General features: G+C 43.4%; 3 protein-coding genes across 3 annotated transcripts in view; all 3 read left to right on the forward strand.

The window, feature by feature from the left end:
* The first annotated feature begins 797 nt into the window (after positions 1 to 797).
* On the forward strand, positions 798 to 5,708 carry LOC135489323 (solute carrier family 22 member 15-like). Its single transcript, XM_064774632.1, has 7 exons — positions 798 to 1,211; positions 1,651 to 1,879; positions 2,653 to 2,848; positions 3,162 to 3,395; positions 3,763 to 4,098; positions 4,548 to 4,620; positions 5,044 to 5,708. Exons 1-7 carry the CDS (start codon positions 864 to 866, stop codon positions 5,248 to 5,250), a joined length of 1,623 nt encoding a protein of 540 aa, XP_064630702.1. The 5' UTR covers positions 798 to 863; the 3' UTR covers positions 5,251 to 5,708.
* A 439-nt stretch (positions 5,709 to 6,147) lies between these two features.
* Positions 6,148 to 11,162, forward strand: LOC135489155 (solute carrier family 22 member 15-like). Its single transcript, XM_064774364.1, has 7 exons — positions 6,148 to 6,829; positions 7,269 to 7,497; positions 8,265 to 8,460; positions 8,775 to 9,008; positions 9,376 to 9,711; positions 10,146 to 10,218; positions 10,623 to 11,162. Exons 1-7 carry the CDS (start codon positions 6,482 to 6,484, stop codon positions 10,827 to 10,829), a joined length of 1,623 nt encoding a protein of 540 aa, XP_064630434.1. The 5' UTR covers positions 6,148 to 6,481; the 3' UTR covers positions 10,830 to 11,162.
* Positions 11,163 to 13,831: 2,669 nt separating this feature from the next.
* The window catches only part of LOC135489658 (5-hydroxytryptamine receptor 4-like), a 52,887-nt gene continuing 52,303 nt past the window's right edge, over positions 13,832 to 14,415 (forward strand). Inside the window, exon 1 of the mRNA XM_064775106.1 lies at positions 13,832 to 14,004. The gene's annotated coding sequence lies outside the window, so the exon portion shown is untranslated. The remainder of the gene's footprint in view (positions 14,005 to 14,415) is intronic.

The following is a 14,415-nucleotide window of genomic DNA, read 5'->3' on the forward strand; positions in this document are numbered from 1 at the left end:
GCCCAATCCCCCCTTGACTTCCACTCCCCCCCCCCCCCCCCGGCCAATGTTTAGACCCAAGGAAAAAAAATATGTCAGAGCTTGCTCAAAGATTTTTTTCAATACATGTAGCTACTACTGCTGCTGAATCAACCGATTATCGATTACTATGCCCCCTCTGATAGTCATATTTTTAATCGAAGTGACGAGCGAATGATGCAGTTCCTACATCACCCTGAAGATGGCGATTGTCTTGTGAATGATTCATCACCCTTGAAGTTGGCGATTGTCTTGTGAATGATTCAGTTCCATCATCACCCTGAAGATGGCGATTGTGTTGCGTTCAACACAAACACAATTGCCATCTTCAGGGTGATGAAGGAACTGAATCATTCTTCGATTAAAAATACAACTACATGTATAATACGTCGAAGCCTTTTGTCAACCAACAAGCGACTGGAGGGGGTATTTTGGCCGGAATTGACGTATAGTTCGGATGGTGTTGAAAGTGCTAAAGGCCTTCCTCTGTCCGTACGGGGCAAAGCAGTGGGCAAATAACGAAGGCCTTGTCTTGAATACGCAGCGTAACCCGCGAATGTGAAGGCGGGATCTTCTTTGCTATCGTTGACCCACTTTTCAAACTGGCAAGCTTATGTCGGTTCGAAGCAATCTCGCGTTTTGACTGGGTCAGGTAATCTGTATAACCGTGTCAGAATCTATAACTGCACAGTCTGTCAATCACTGGTCACGATTTGACGGAGACTATCCAATGATGTCCCAATTAGATACATACAGTCGTAGTACTGGTATATATTTTAATCAAGTTCTATAGAAATGGTCAAGCGAGCGAATAATTCAATAGCATTTATACGAACTCGTCATTCATGAATATGGATCGTCGTAACTCAGAAAATCGGGCTCCAATTTTTGAAGATATTTTCGAGTTAATCGGTCATATCGGAACTACTCAAGTATGCATGTACTTAATTGCTTGCGTAATAGAAGTGGCAGTTAGTTTGTCCGTTCTTTTCTATTCTTTGGAATACGCAAATCCTGGCTGGACATGCCTGGAAGTCTCAAACTCATCAGATACGTTGATTACGCAAAACGGAACCGGAAACGAAACTGGTATATGGACTTCCGGTAACTTGACGGAGAATGTGTGCCCGTTAACCAATTCTTCGTGCGTGAATCTAACATACTCTGATGAATACACTTCCATATCAACAGAGGTAAGGATTGACTCCAGATTTATTTTTGTCGCCTTTCCGGAAATTCCTGTTCACCATCAGCAGTTCGAATGAAAGTTTACACTGCAGTTAGTTGCCAGGGTATACCACTGAGTTGATGGACCGTATGTTCTTTGGGGTCTTGAAGATAATCAGTAGTGAGTTTACGCAAATCCCCGAAACGCCAACGTGGGCGCCTGTCCTATTGTTAGCCTAAACAATGGGGTAGGCGTTCACGTTTGCCTTTCGGGAGCTTTGCGAAAGCTTCATAGGATGCAAGGACGTCTAGCGCTCCATGTCCAGTAGCAATCAACTTTGTTGTCCGTAACATCATCACCCCGCCCGTCTAACAGAAACTGCAGGCACCCAATTCCCATCCCATTTCTATGAATTCGAATTTGTTCTCTTTGCTTAACATATTTCCACCACATTTTCACTTCAGTGGAATCTGATATGCGACAGGCGCTATATTGGCCGACTGACGGCCAGCCTCTACTTCGTTGGCGTCCTCCTCGGGGCTTGCATCAGTGGTCAACTTTCGGACACCTTCGGCCGAAAGAAGACCATTCTGATGATGTGGACCAGCCTCATCATCTCCCAGACATGTACAGGAGTCGTCCCAGATTGGGAGTTTTATCTTCCTCTCAGAATTCTTGCCGGAGTATTCGCAGGTATACATGCACTAAAATATCGAAATGGACTAACGTTCCTCCTCACAATTTCTTCCTCCTTTATAATTTTGTATAATTTATGGACATTCTTAGGATTAATAGGTGAATGTTAAGTTGGCGTCGTAAAACCAGTTGATCACTTTAAAAAACAGTTTAGCCTTGCTCTTTCCGGGTGACGGGAAGTACGCTTCACTCCCTTGTCACGAAGGTTCAACCATAACATTTGCGTGAAGATAGAATTTTAACAACCATTTTAACCAGCGTGCAATAAATGACCCGGGTTTAATGATTAGAAGACAGTTATAAGTACCGCCAAGAACATTGTTATAAGTATTGACAATCATCTTGAAGCCACTCCTGTCACTATTGACCACTCGATCTATAGGATATTATCACTTGCCTCTTTGAAACGATTTTACGGTATGTGCAAGCTAGATGCATCCGATCCATGACATCGAAAGGATTTTATGGTACATGATTGTATATGCAAACTAGATGCATCCGATCACTGACCTAGAATGGGTTTTATGGTTAAGCAAGCTAAGCATTAAAGAGACGCTCAATAGCTCCGAAGTTCAGCACCATTTAATCCTCACCATCGAAGTAGGAGTGACTGCCCAGCGAACGGGATTAGGAGGCAAAACGTAGCCCTTTTAAGTACATGTACATCAGACCACAAAATTCTCTAGGAACAGGTTGCAACTGCTTTCTATATAGAGAAAAAATTACATCAGCATCATAATAAGATATATACTTTATACTCGTTAATTTAGGGGGATGTTCCACTGTCGCCCTCATTCTACCAATGGAATACCTTGGTCCAAAGTACCGCATATTGACGTCGAATCGAATCGGCTGGCAGATAGGAGGCATGCTAGTGGCACTGATAGGTTACCTGACCCGGAGCTGGCGGAAGACTGCACTTGCGGCTGGTCTCTTGACGCTGCCATTTGTACCACTGTTTCATTTGTGAGTTGAACAAATTCCCAATTTCGTTGGTATGCTCGTACTTGGTATTATTTTGAACAATATTAGACATGATTGTGTTTACCCTTTTTCGAAACTCCCCCAACATTCAAACCCAAAGTAGCTCAAAGCATTTAGCACCTTAAGTTCAACATGATTTACTAATTAACTAAGCGCAGTTATTTATTGTAAACTCTGGTCATTTTTCTAATCGTACATTCTGCATTTCTTGCTAAAAAGCCTAACATGTATATTTAAACTACCCTGATCTTTTGAAGCTTTAGTCCGTACTTTTTCTTCACTATGTTCTTCCCAGTTTCATTCCAGAGAGCGCCCGCTGGTTGATTCAGAAAGGTCGAGTCGAGGAAGCCAAATTGTGGATAAAAAGAATCGCCAAGTACAACCGGCGTCCCCCACCCGATCTGAGCGTCTTAGACAAGATAGCTGAAGCTGAGGACGCTAGGATGCATATGCAGGAACGGTATACCTATCTGGATCTCTTTCGGACGAAGAAATACGCGGTCCGCTCTCTGGTGCTTATGTTGGGCTGGTAGGTAACGCGGTCACTTGTGGAACGTCAAGAAAAGGTTCGATTTTCAAGCATGTCTAGAGCTACGGCAGTATGACATATAAAACGGAGTCTGCCTTGAAACAAACGATCCTTCAGGTTAACCTAACAGTTTCTGAGGAAACGCTTGCCCCTAGACGACCGACACTCATCTACGGCAGTTTTTGGGCTGCATCGCCTTTTACAAAAATTCATGTCAGTCGATGAGGTTTCCAGAAGACGTCATTTGTCCACTGTCTGCATGGTCCTCAACTGAATGGCAATTGCACATTTGTCATCCTACTGGTGAGCATCCGTTCTCTTCAGTCGTACCAATAAATGAATGAGATAAGTATAAACCTTCTTCTAGGTTTGACGTCTCGATCTTGGCTTATGGTATAGGAGCTGATATGGAAATGTTAACCGGGAACATCTACTTCAATATGGCCATCACGAGCGTTCTCATGATATCACTCAGATGGACTGTCATACCAATCGCGAACAGAATCGGCCGAAGGAAGACTTATCTTCTCTCGAAGATTGGTGTCATGGTCTGCTTACTGGTGGTTATGATTCTAGCAATCATGGACCATGAACGGTTTGGGACGGTCATCACGGGGATGGTCCTAACCTCATTTGTCTGTCAGGCGGGAGTATGGTGCATGGTCTTCATTTACCCATCCGAAGCCTACCCAACATTACTACGGTAGGTGAACCCTTAAGGGTTTCGGAACTTCTTTTCGGGGTTTGATATTCATCTCTTACAATATTTGTATGGCAATACCGAGGAGTCAAAACGTTGACCATTCTACCACCGGCAATCCACGCTCTAGAAGTAAAGGTTTTTGAGTTCAGGGTTTTTTCGCCAACATAGATATGCATCCCGTCGAAGTTTTTCAGCGAATTAGAAACCCCCTAAAAGGCTTTCTGAGAATCTGAAATACCTTTCAGTCACTGAAAACCTTCACGGGGGGGGGGGGGGGGGGGTGTTTATTTGTGTTGGTCGAATAACCCTAAACATTTTTTCAAAAGTCCTGGGACAAGACAAAAGTAATGCCAGTGTCCGTTTGAAGTATTTCTTAAAATAGGCACGTCTTGCCGACGTATTCTCTGGCCTACCTAATTGACATGATAATTATCTGTTCGTCTCCTCAGGACCAGAGCAACCGCCTTAGGGAACATGTCTGCTCGGATGGCTGGTATTGTGGCACCACAGGTAGGACTGCTGGTAAGTGAACATAAAAGTCGCTTAGATTTAAGAAAAATTTCAATGGTAAACATAACCATCCGCCTATACGCCGTTCATGTTAATTGTAGTTTCGTGTTGCTCAGGTATATAGAAGTAAACATTGCCTAGTGCAGATATTATGCTCGTAAATTTGCTGAAACTTAAGCATTAGTATGTCAATTTGCACAACGGCGTTGTACGTATTTAGACTTTTTGGTTTTGCTAATCATTTTTTGGCAGCCATTCGTGTCATCCGCGAAAATAAAACGCCCGCATAAAGGCGGTTTTAAGTTACCAGAAAGCTTGGGATACACCCGATTTCTTACCTCAAAATATTTTCATGCTTTCGGTTTTGGCCCCCTGGTGGCCAAGCCCGGAATTAGTTATGGCAATACTGAATTATTATTGCTGATCTCCTTGCAGTCCCAGTACCACACGTCTGGCCCATATGTCCTCTACCTGGTCATTGCATTTGTCACGCTCATCCTATTCTACGGGATCATGCCCGAGACCAACGGGAAGCCTTTACCAGAGGATCTTCCGCCGCATGGAGGGAAAAAACCGGACCAGAACGGGGCCACACAATCAGAGGAGGTTGAGATGCTGAGGGTGGATTCTCGGGAACCTTGATCCACTGCCGCAACTGCTGTCCGACCGCGCGCCTTGCTTGAATTCTCTATGTTTATCACTTGATTTCTAGTGTCTCGATAATTCTCTCGTAATTTTACTGTTTTCACATAGATGGGGAGAATGCTGTTGTTGATAATTTCATTATGGTCGCTCGGTAGTTTGGTGAGCGTTTCCATTCTGGTTTTGCTCTATCAAAAAGAAGATTGTTAGAAGGCAAAGGTACTAACAACTTGAAGATTGGGTCACCTTCAAAGGTCCGGACGTCACTACTATCCTTTTACAAGATCGAAGATAAGCGAATACAGATGAGAATTTGGAATAATACATGGTGTTTGGCGAGCAAGTGTCTAGTTGGCGCAAATCTTTCGAACCCAGAAATTCCTTTCAGTGCCCAATCTCCCCTTGACTTTCAGTAGCTCCCCCCGGCCAATGTTTAGACCCAAGGAAAATAAATATGTCAGAGCTTGCTCAAAGATTTTTTGCAATACATGTAGCTACTACTGCTGCTGAATCAACCGATTATCGATTACTATGCCCCCTATTATAGTCATATTTTTAATCAAAGTGACTAAAACGAGTGATTGATGCAGTTCCTACATCACCCTGAAGATGGCGATTGTCTTGTGAATGTTGCAGTTACTACATCACCCTGAAGATGGCGATTGTCTTGTGAATAATTCAGTTCTATCATCACCCTGAAGATGGCGATTGTGTTTCGTTAAACACAAACACAATCGCCATCTTCAGGGTGATGGAGGAACTGAATCATTCTTAGATTAAAAATATAACTATACAACGTTGAAGCCTTTGGCCAACTAACAAGCGGCTGGAGGGGGTATTTTGGCCGGAATTGAGCTATAGTTCGGATGGTGTTGAAAGTGCTAAAGGCCTTCCTCTGTCCGTACGGGGCAAGGCAGTGGGCAAATAACGAAGGCCTTGTCTTGAATACGCAGCGTAACCCGCGAATGTGATCGTTGACCCACTTTTCAAACTGGCAAGCTTATGTCGGTTCGAAGCAATCTCGCGTTTTGACTGGGTCAGGTAATCTATATAACCGTGTCAGAATCTATAACTGCACAGTCTGTCAATCACTGGTCACGATTTGACGGAGACTATCCAATGATGTCCCAATTAGATAAATACAGTAGTACTGGTATATATTTTAATCAAGTTCTATAGAAATGGTCAAGCGAGCGAATAATTCAATAGCATTTATACGAACTCGTCATTCATGAATATGGATCGTCGTAACTCAGAAAATCGGGCTCCAATTTTTGAAGATATTTTCGAGTTAATCGGTCATATCGGAACTACTCAAGTATGCATGTACTTAATTGCTTGCGTAATAGAAGTGGCAGTCAGTTTGTCTGTTCTTTTCTATTCTTTGGAATACGCAAATCCTGGCTGGACATGCCTGGAAGTCTCAAACTCATCAGATACGTTGATTACGCAAAACGGAACCGGAAACGAAACTGGTATATGGACTTCCGGTAACTTGATGGAGAATGTGTGCCCGTTAACCAATTCTTCGTGCGTGAATCTAACATACTCTGATGAATACACTTCCATATCAACAGAGGTAAGGATTGACTCCAGATTTATTTTTCTCGCCTTTCCGGATATTCCTGTTCACCATCAGCAGTTCAAATGAAAGTTTACACTGCAGTTAGTTGCCAGGGTATACCACTGAGTTGATGGACCGCATGTTCTTTGGGATCTTGAAGATAATCAGTAGTGAGTTTACGCAAATCCCCGAAACGCCAACGTGGGCGCCTGTCCCATTGTTAGCCTAAACAATGGGGTAGGCGTTCACGTTTGCGTTTCGGGAGCTTTGCGAAAGCTTCATAGGATGCAAGGACGTCTAGCGCTCCATGTCCAGTAGCAATCAACTTTGTTGTCCGTAACATCATCACCCCGCCCGTCTAACAGAAACTGCAGGCACCCAATTCCCATCCCATTTCTATGAATTCGAATTTGTTCTCTTTGCTTAACATATTTCCACCACATTTTCACTTCAGTGGAATCTGATATGCGACAGGCGCTATATTGGCCGACTGACGGCCAGCCTCTACTTCGTTGGCGTCCTCCTCGGGGCTTGCATCAGTGGTCAACTTTCGGACACCTTCGGCCGAAAGAAGACCATTCTGGTGATGTGGACCAGCCTCATCATCTTCCAGACATGTACGGGAGTCGCCCCAAATTGGGAGGTTTATCTTCCTCTCAGAATTCTTGCCGGAGTATTCGCAGGTATACATGCACTAAAATATCGAAATGGACTAACGTTCCTCCTCACAATTTCTTCCTCCTCTATAATTTTGTATAATTTATGGACATTCGTGCACTTTTCTTATCACTGACGGGTGTTTTATGCCCCAAGTATATATTTTTGAAGTCAGATGATAAAAAGACAATTGGTATATATCATTTCGGGGCAAGGGTTGGAAGCATGTTTCACTCCTTGACACCATATAAAGATTACTACCTTGAAATTGGCCGAAAATGAATTTCCGCCATATCACGCCTATATGTTGTAACCTAATGATGAACGGGTGCGTCATGTGAACCCCAAGTACTTGAGATTAATAAATGACCCGGGTTTAATGATTAGAAGACAGTTATAAGTACCGCCAAGAACATTGTCATAAGTATTGACAATCATCTTGAAGCCACTCCTGTCACTATTGACCACTCGATCTATAGGATATTATCACTTGCCACTTTGAAACGATTTTACGGTATGTGCAAGCTATATGCATCCGATCCATGACATCGAAAGGATTTTATGGTATATGCAAACTAGATGCATCCTATCACTGACCTAGAAAGGTTTGCATTAAAGAGACGCTCAAAGTAGGAGTGACTGCCCAGCGAACGCGATTAGGAGGCAAAACGTAGCCCTTTTAAGTAAATCAGACCACAACATTCTCTGGGAAGTGGTTGCAACTGCTTTCTATAGAGAGAAAAAGTTACATCAGCATCATAATAAGATATATACCTCATACTCGTTAATTTAGGGGGATGTGCCACTGTCGCCCTCATTCTACCAATGGAATACCTTGGTCCAAAGTACCGCATATTGACGTCGAATCGAATCGGCTGGCAGATAGGAGGCATGCTATTGGCACTGGCAGGTTACCTGACCCGGAGATGGCGGAAGACTGCACTTGCGGTTGGTCTCTTGACGCTGCCATTTGTACCACTGTTTGCTCTGTGAGTTGAATGAATTCCCAATTTCGTTGGTATGCTCGTACTTGGTATTATTTTAAACAATATTAGACATGATTGAGTTTACCCTTTTTCGAAACTCCCCCAACATTCAAACCCAAAGTAGCTCAAAGCATTTAGCACATTAAGTTCAGCATGATTTACTAATTAACTAAGCGCAGTTATTTATTGTAAACTCGGGTCGTTTTTCTAATCGTACATTCTGCTTTTCTTGCTAAAAGAGCCTAACATGTGTATTTAAACTACCCTGATCTTTTGAAGCTACAGTCCGTACTTTTTCTTCACTATGTTCTTCCCAGTTTCATTCCAGAGAGCGCCCGCTGGTTGATTCAGAAAGGTCGAGTCGAGGAAGCCAAGTTGTGGATAAAAAGAATCGCCAAGTACAACCGGCGTCCCCCATCCGATCTGAGCGTCTTAGACAAGATAGCTGAGGCTGAGAACGCTAGGATGCGTATGCAGGAACGGTATACCTATCTGGATCTCTTTCGGACGAAGAAATACGCGGTCCGCTCTCTGGTGCTTATGTTGGGCTGGTAGGTAACGTGGTCACTTGTGGAACGTCAAGGAAAGGTTCGATTTTCAAGCATGTCTAGAGCTACGGCAGTATGACATATAAAACGGAGTCTGCCTTGAAACAAACGATCCTTCAGGTTAACCTAACAGTTTCTGAGGAAACGCTTGCCCCTAGACGACCGACACTCATCTACGGCAGTTTTTGGGCTGCATCGCCTTTTACAAAAATTCATGTCAGTCGATGAGGTTTTCAGAAGACGTCATTTGTCCACTGTCTGCATGGTCCTCAACTGAAAGGCAATTGCACATTTGTCATCCTACTGGTGAGCATCCGTTCTCTTTAGTCGTACCAATAAATGAATGAGATAAGTATAAACCTTCTTCTAGGTTTGACATCGCGATCCTTGCTTATGGTATAACAGCTGATATGGAAAAGTTAACCGGGAGCATCTACTTCAATATGGCCATCACGAGCGTTCTCATGATATCACTCAGATGGACTGCCATACCAATCGCGAACAGAATCGGCCGAAGGAAGACTTATCTTCTCTCGAAGATTGGTGTCATGGTCTGCTTACTGGTGGTTATGATTCTAGCCATCATGGACCATGAACGGTTTGGGACGGTCATCACGGGGATGGTCCTAGCCTCATTTGTCTGTCAGGCGGGAGTATGGTGCATGGTCTTCATTTACCCATCCGAAGCCTACCCAACATTACTACGGTAGGTGAACTCTAAAGAGTTTCGGAACTTCTTTTCGGGGTTTGATATTCATCTCTTACAATATTTGTATGGCAATACCGACGGATAAAAACGTTGACCATTCTACCACCGGCAATCTACGCTCTAGAAGTAAAGGTTTTTGAGTTCAGGGTTTTTTCGCCAACATAGATATGCATCCCGTCGAAGTTTTTCAGCGAATTAGAAACCCCCTAAAAGGCTTTCTGAGAATCTGAAATACCTTTCAGTCACTGAAAACCTTCACGGGGGGTGTTTATTTGTGTTGGTCGAATAACCAATAGTTTTTTCAAATGTCCTGGGACAAGACAAAAGTAATGCCAGTGTCCGTTTGAAGTATTTCTTAAAATAGGCACGTCTTGCCGACATATTCTCTGGCCTACCTAATTGACATGATAATTATCTGTTCGTCTCCTCAGGACCAGAGCAACCGCCTTAGGGAACATGTCTGCTCGGATGGCTGGTATTGTGGCACCACAGGTAGGACTGCTGGTAAGTTAACATAAAAGTCGCTTAGATTTAAGAAAAATTTCAATAGTAAACATAACCATCCGCCTATACGCCGTTCATGTTAATTGTAGTTTCGTGTTGCTCAGGTATATAGAAGTAAACATTGCCTTAGTGCAGATATTATGCTCGTAAATTTGCTGAAACTTAAGCATTAGTATGTCAGTTTGCACAACGGCGTTGTACGTATTTAGACTTTTTGGTTTTGCTAATCATTTTGCCATTCGTGTCATCCGCGAAAATAAAAGTTTTAAGTTACCAGAAAGCTCGGGATACACCCGATTTCTTACCTGAAAATATTTTCATGCTTTCGGTTTTGGCCCCCTGGTGGCCAAGCCCGGAATTAGTTATGCCAATACTGAATTATAAAATTGCTGATCTCCTTGCAGTCCCAGTACCACACGTCTGGCCCGTATGTCCTCTATCTGGTCATTGCATCGGTCACCCTCGTCCTATTCTACGGGATCATGCCCGAGACCAACGGGAAGCCTTTACCAGAGGATCTTCCGCCGCATGGAGGGAAAAAACCGGACCAGAACGGGGCCACACAATCAGAGGAGGTTGAGATGTTGAAGGTGGATTCTCGGGAACCTTGATCCACTGCCGCAACTGCTGTCCGACCGCGTCTTGCTTGAATTCTCTGTGTTTATCACTTGATTTCTAGTGTCTCGATAATTCTCTCGTAATTTTACTGTTTTCACATAGATGGAGAGAATGCAGTTGTTGATAATTTCATTACGGTCACTCGGTAGTTTGGTGAGCGTTTCCATTCTGGTTTTGCTCTATCAAAAAGAAGATTGTTGAAGGCAAAGGTACTAACAACTTGAAGATTGGGTCACCTTCAAAGGTCCGGACGTCACTACTATCCTTTTACAAAATCGAAGATAAGCGAATACAGATGAGAATTTGGAATAATACATGGTGAGCAAGTGTCTAGTTGGCGCAAATCTTTCCAACCCAGAAATCCCATTCTTAAAAGACGGACTCTATAAATTTGTAGGGGAGAGTCCCTGACAAAGTTACCCCGACTGACCCATCCTGAGGAAATCAAAGGTTAATGTTCCCTTCTCCAGCTCTGCACACAAACTGTTTGTGTGCAGGGCCGGTGAAGAGAACATTAGCCCCTGATTTCCTCAGGATGCGACAGACCCGCATGTGCGACAGGCCAATCCTCTAGATTGTCCCATCGGTGGCCTCTTTAACCCGAGCAATATATACATAATATGATATTCATAATAATAATGATAAACAGTCATGGGCCATGTTTCTTACATAATAGGTAGATATTTGGTGAGATTGTTGGTCAATGATCTGTGTGCTTTTGGGCCATTCGTCCTCGGGCCGCACTGTAATGTAAATGCCTTGATAGCAAAAACCATACGCGCGTCGAGGCGACGTGACGACAGGAATACCACTGGCAATACCATTGGCAATTTCGTTCTGTAATTCGATTTTGTGAACTTCATTTTAGGATATTATCAGATTCTATCAAGGCAATCTCACGCTTGAGCGGCCCATTAGATACTGATCGAGTATTGTTCATTGTGTTTTCCGATCATCTGTTCAGGATTTGCAGGTGAACAATTGCTGTCTCGGATTTTGGATGTTCTGCTGGCTCAAGTCATTTAATCTTAGGCAAGGTAGGTGTGTCGTCCTTGAGAGTGTAGGTCCAATAGTCAGTCAGGCAAGGCCCCCCGAACGGCAAATTGTCGCCAATTCAGGCAGGGAGATATATCCGCGTATAGCTAGATCGGCGAGTTCACGGAAATAGCCTGCCAGTGAGCTAGATCTCGCTTTGCCGACATGTGGCCGAAATTACATATGCGATGTCTCGCTAGATCTAACCGATTGTCATCTGGTGTTACAGTAATTGACAGAAAAAATGATGAAATCATCATTGAAATCAACGAGGACATGCACACGTGCACTTTTTTTGCGTAAAGCCTGTCAGAAACACTGGTTAGCGAGAGTGCATGCGGTCAGATCCCAGACGCGGCGATAGTCGAAGAGGCGGGTGTCCATGTCGGCAAAAAAGCTCGTTTTGGCGACAACTAGCCATTTGGGGATCTTTGCCTGACAGTTCTGCCGACAGTCAGATTGATAGATCCTTATAGTTTGGCTCTGGCGGTCCATCTATAAAGAAATCATTGACGTGAAGAACGTTTCTTCCACTTGAGAACGTTCTCCAACGTCTAAAGCGTTGGTCAAATCGGATTGATATAACATGTCACATCGTAGTTCATTATAGTTTGATATTGGCACTATGAAGACGGTCAGAAGAATGTTGAAGGGCGTCTATACAATGTATCAGTTCCTCAAATCGTCCAATATGCATGCTGAAAGCATTGTCTTGGCAATTTTGTATTCGGGTGGAGTCACAAGGATGCCGCTTCAATATGACACCACTTTGACCTGGAAAAAATGTCACAAGGAAGTTACAAGGAAGCCGCAGGTAGGTATCAAGTTCAGAATGGGTTTTTAGCTGTGTCAAGATGACTTCACCATTGATATCGACCGTTGCTAAAACGCCGATGCTTTAACATTACATCTGGTTCGTGATAAGAAAACTTTGTCAACTAATGCGAAGAATATCAACACGAGTATGTGAAATGTCTCGCTACATGATTGGCTGTAAACCGCCATTGGCAGATGGATAGGAGTAAAACCCTTGGCGACCAGTTATTTAATAGTTAATGACCTTAATGGGCACTGTTCTTCGTCATCAATCTTTACATCGATGCTACGGCTGACACTTGTGCAAAATCACCACTCATCTAAATCTCATCACATGCTTTCACATGCTTTCAATCATTGTTGAGATGATGCGCACATTACAGCGGCGGCGATGAATCATTATACCTCGATCTCCGCCGAAAAGGGGTGGGGCGCTTCTTGCACCACCACCTCAACCCGTCACTGACTTGTCATCACCAAAGAGGCGTTACGTCGTATTCTGTCTGTTCTTTTTCACAGGTGAAGCCTGGTCTTCATCTTTGGAAAAATGCAGCATTGCCAGGTACTATCCATCGAGACGTCGTCCTCTAACGGTATACTATAACGGTAGACTATAACAGTAAATGCAATCAACGCCTGTTTCGTTTCAAAATAAATTGCGAAACGATTCCTTTTTTCTTCTCCTACTGTTGTGTGAGAATTTTTCTTTCTGGTAACGTCAGTGAAACGCGCGGTTCTTTTGTGTTGTAAACACGGGTTTATATCATATGTAAACGTTCAGAAAACGGCACTTTTCCAGATTCTACGTCGTTGGTGGTGGCAGGGCAGCATCCTAACCCCCCTAGAGAAACTCGTAGTCTTCTGCTACAACAATGTTTTGACAAGAAAGCACTTGGTTGAACATTTTCAATTCGGGTCTTGCTGTGCCAGACGCTTTTGGAGACATGCAGATACATCTATGTTTTATTTAGTTAGGGTCTGATTCTACCAAAGTGTTTTTCTTTGACAACGCGAAAGAAAAGCCGTGGCCCTTTTTCTCCCCGAGTTCACCGACCGCGAGGAAATCTTAATCCGCAGTGTTTCTAATGACGCCCTGTTCCCTACATACCGCCGCCTGAACAATCCATCCGCGGACCCCGTGCAATGACGCTGACTGCGATAACTGTTGCTGTAACAAATCACGTGTGTTAACCACGGTTAACCACTATCCAACAAGGGAAACCTTCGGGAATAGCAATCGTAATCGTATCGGTCATAGTGTAAGTCTTCGGGATACCATATTCAATTCGATATTTGGCGAAAGGGTATCTTTTTTGAGTAAGTGAAAATTTTATTGCATTTGTGTTGTACATGCATGATCTAAGTCTTGAACACTTCTAATCGCCCAGTGTAGTAAAAGAATTCAGATGCAAAATGTCGCCGAACGCCATTTCGAAAAAATGCACATTATGAATGGTAAAAACGCGAGACAATTTGCATTAATCCGGATGAACAGATTTTTTTTACATATTTGTGACTTATTTGATGATATCACAGATGTATAGCACGAATGCTACATCCGTGATAATATAGCGTAGTTTCTTCACAGATTTTGATGGGAAGATTAGTTTCGTGGTGAATTCGAGGAGATAAAGCTACAGCATCGTCACGACCGATGCCGTCACGTTCTTTAGTTTGTTTTGGTATCAATTCTTTGTCGGTGTGTGAACTCACCTGTTCCTCAATCAG

Source organism: Lineus longissimus, chromosome 6 (assembly GCF_910592395.1).
Source record: "Lineus longissimus chromosome 6, tnLinLong1.2, whole genome shotgun sequence".
NCBI classification, from domain to species: Eukaryota; Metazoa; Nemertea; class Pilidiophora; order Heteronemertea; family Lineidae; genus Lineus; species Lineus longissimus.

Excerpts from the sequence above, each read along its gene's own strand:
- LOC135489323 (XM_064774632.1), top strand. The coding sequence starts at position 864 with ATGAATATGGATCGTCGTAACTCAGAAAATCGGGCTCCAATTTTTGAA. Across the intron at positions 3,396-3,762 it reads CTGGTGCTTATGTTGGGCTG|GTTTGACGTCTCGATCTTGG; the intron begins GTAGGTAACGCG and ends ACCTTCTTCTAG. Across the intron at positions 4,621-5,043 it reads CACCACAGGTAGGACTGCTG|TCCCAGTACCACACGTCTGG; the intron begins GTAAGTGAACAT and ends ATCTCCTTGCAG.
- LOC135489155 (XM_064774364.1), top strand. The coding sequence starts at position 6,482 with ATGAATATGGATCGTCGTAACTCAGAAAATCGGGCTCCAATTTTTGAA. Across the intron at positions 9,009-9,375 it reads CTGGTGCTTATGTTGGGCTG|GTTTGACATCGCGATCCTTG; the intron begins GTAGGTAACGTG and ends ACCTTCTTCTAG. Across the intron at positions 9,712-10,145 it reads GCCTACCCAACATTACTACG|GACCAGAGCAACCGCCTTAG; the intron begins GTAGGTGAACTC and ends TCGTCTCCTCAG.